General features: G+C 54.1%; 1 protein-coding gene across 3 annotated transcripts in view; it reads left to right on the top strand.

Annotated features, from left to right (window-relative positions):
* The window catches only part of Vav2 (vav guanine nucleotide exchange factor 2), a 198,058-nt gene that overhangs the window by 154,908 nt on the left and 41,554 nt on the right, over nt 1-1,596 (top strand). For all 3 annotated transcript variants that reach the window (XM_008843922.3, XM_008843921.3, XM_029568720.1), the window contains one exon: nt 592-692. In XM_008843922.3, coding sequence (XP_008842144.1) covers nt 592-692 — 101 coding nt within the window. The remainder of the gene's footprint in view (nt 1-591; nt 693-1,596) is intronic.

Genomic DNA, 1,596 nt, shown 5'->3' with positions numbered 1-1,596 from the left:
AGCCTGGAGCCTGGACAAGTGACTTGGGACAGAGAAGATGCTGAGAAGGGAGGTGGGTGGGGTGCTGTGCACAGTTGTGCATCTGTTGTGATACATGGCGAAGTGTGCTTCCCCCAGGCCAAGAAACTGAGTTTCCCTGCGCTCTGTTCCCCTAAGCAGCAGGGAGACCCTACATGGATGCTGGCTGAGAACAGCCACCCTCACCCTGCTTTCTCCAGCCTCTTCTGGCCTCCAGAGTGTACTGGGGAGGCCTCAGGGGCTGCATAGCAGAAGTGCACTCCAGCTTCTTCATGTAACGGGTGTGTCCATCCTACCACGTGTAGGCCCCGTGTTGGCAGGGATTGCTCTGGATTCAGTCCAACACAACCACAAACCGTAAAACATGAGATTTTACTTTTGTAATTCAGTTGTGTGTTCTTGAGAGGGATCTCTCTGTAGTTGGTGCTGTATCGCGATGTCAAAAGTTTGGATGCACCTGCTAGAAATTTCCAGCATTCATGGGTTTGGGTGAACGCCCAGCACTTCCTGGGTACGTTTGGCCAGCAGGGCCTGCGAGTGCCTGCCCGTGCGCTGACTCTGCTTTCCCTCCAGGACCTCATCAAGGTACACCACAGCTTTCTGCGGGCCATCGATGTGTCCATGATGGCGGGCGGAAGCACCCTGGCCAAAGTTTTCCTTGAGTTCAAGGAGAGGTGAGTGAGTCGGGGCTGGACTGGTGCCTCTGCCCTGTTTTCAAGGCTTGGGAGAGCTTATAACTCCTCCATCCTACCTAGGCAGGACGGCAGAGTCGGGCAGTTCACTAAGGTTGACCCTCAGGTTCTGGGGACTGAGGGCCGGTGGCCACTTGCCTCCTGACCCCTGTTCTTCCTTGTAACCAAGATCGCTACCTCCTATCTCCCCATCACACCCCCATTTAGATAGGAGGGGCTTGTGGGGCCAGCCCTCTCTAGCTTGTTAGGATCTTGGTGGCATGTTTCTGTCATCCCAGTGCACCCACTGGGTACCAGGCCTGGAACCTAAAGAGACCTCCCTACTCACCCCTGCATTCTGGCTGTCATCTTGGTGTGAGATAAGCAAGTCTCAACTGCTTCTAATGAGAGAAGGGAAGGGAGGGCTTGGGTTGTGGCTCAGTGGGTAGAGCATCTGCCTATCTGCCCAGCATGCATGAGGCCCTGGGTTCGAGCCCCAGCACCGTATAATATCAGGGACAGCTATCACCTTAGCATTGGGGGGCAGGGGTGGAGGCAGAGGATCAAAAGTTCAGGGTCATCCTCAGTTACATAGTGAGTTCAAGGCCCAGACTGGGATATGTGACACCCTGTCTAGAGACACAGACTTGGGACAGAACAATTTGAGGTGGTGTGGCTGTGATCTCAGGGTTAGGACTGAGGTCACTTCCTACCTTGTTAACATTGTGTACTGGGCCTCAACTTGCCCACCTGTGAATTAGGCATGAACTAGACTGAGCCTCACTTTCCGTATGGGTGTTCGCTCAGTGGAAGGCTGCTTTGGCTGGGCGGGAAGATAGGTTCAGACAGGGCAGACACCAGTGAGACTTTGCACCAACACTTAAAGAAATGCAGGTCGGATGAAGTG

The sequence above is a fragment of the Nannospalax galili genome, unplaced genomic scaffold (assembly GCF_000622305.1).
Source record: "Nannospalax galili isolate Female #2095 unplaced genomic scaffold, S.galili_v1.0 scaffold300, whole genome shotgun sequence".
Lineage (NCBI taxonomy): Eukaryota > Metazoa > Chordata > Mammalia > Rodentia > Spalacidae > Nannospalax > Nannospalax galili.
The sequence above is the reverse complement of the archived record's forward strand: the minus strand, read 5'-3'. Positions and strand labels throughout refer to the sequence as shown.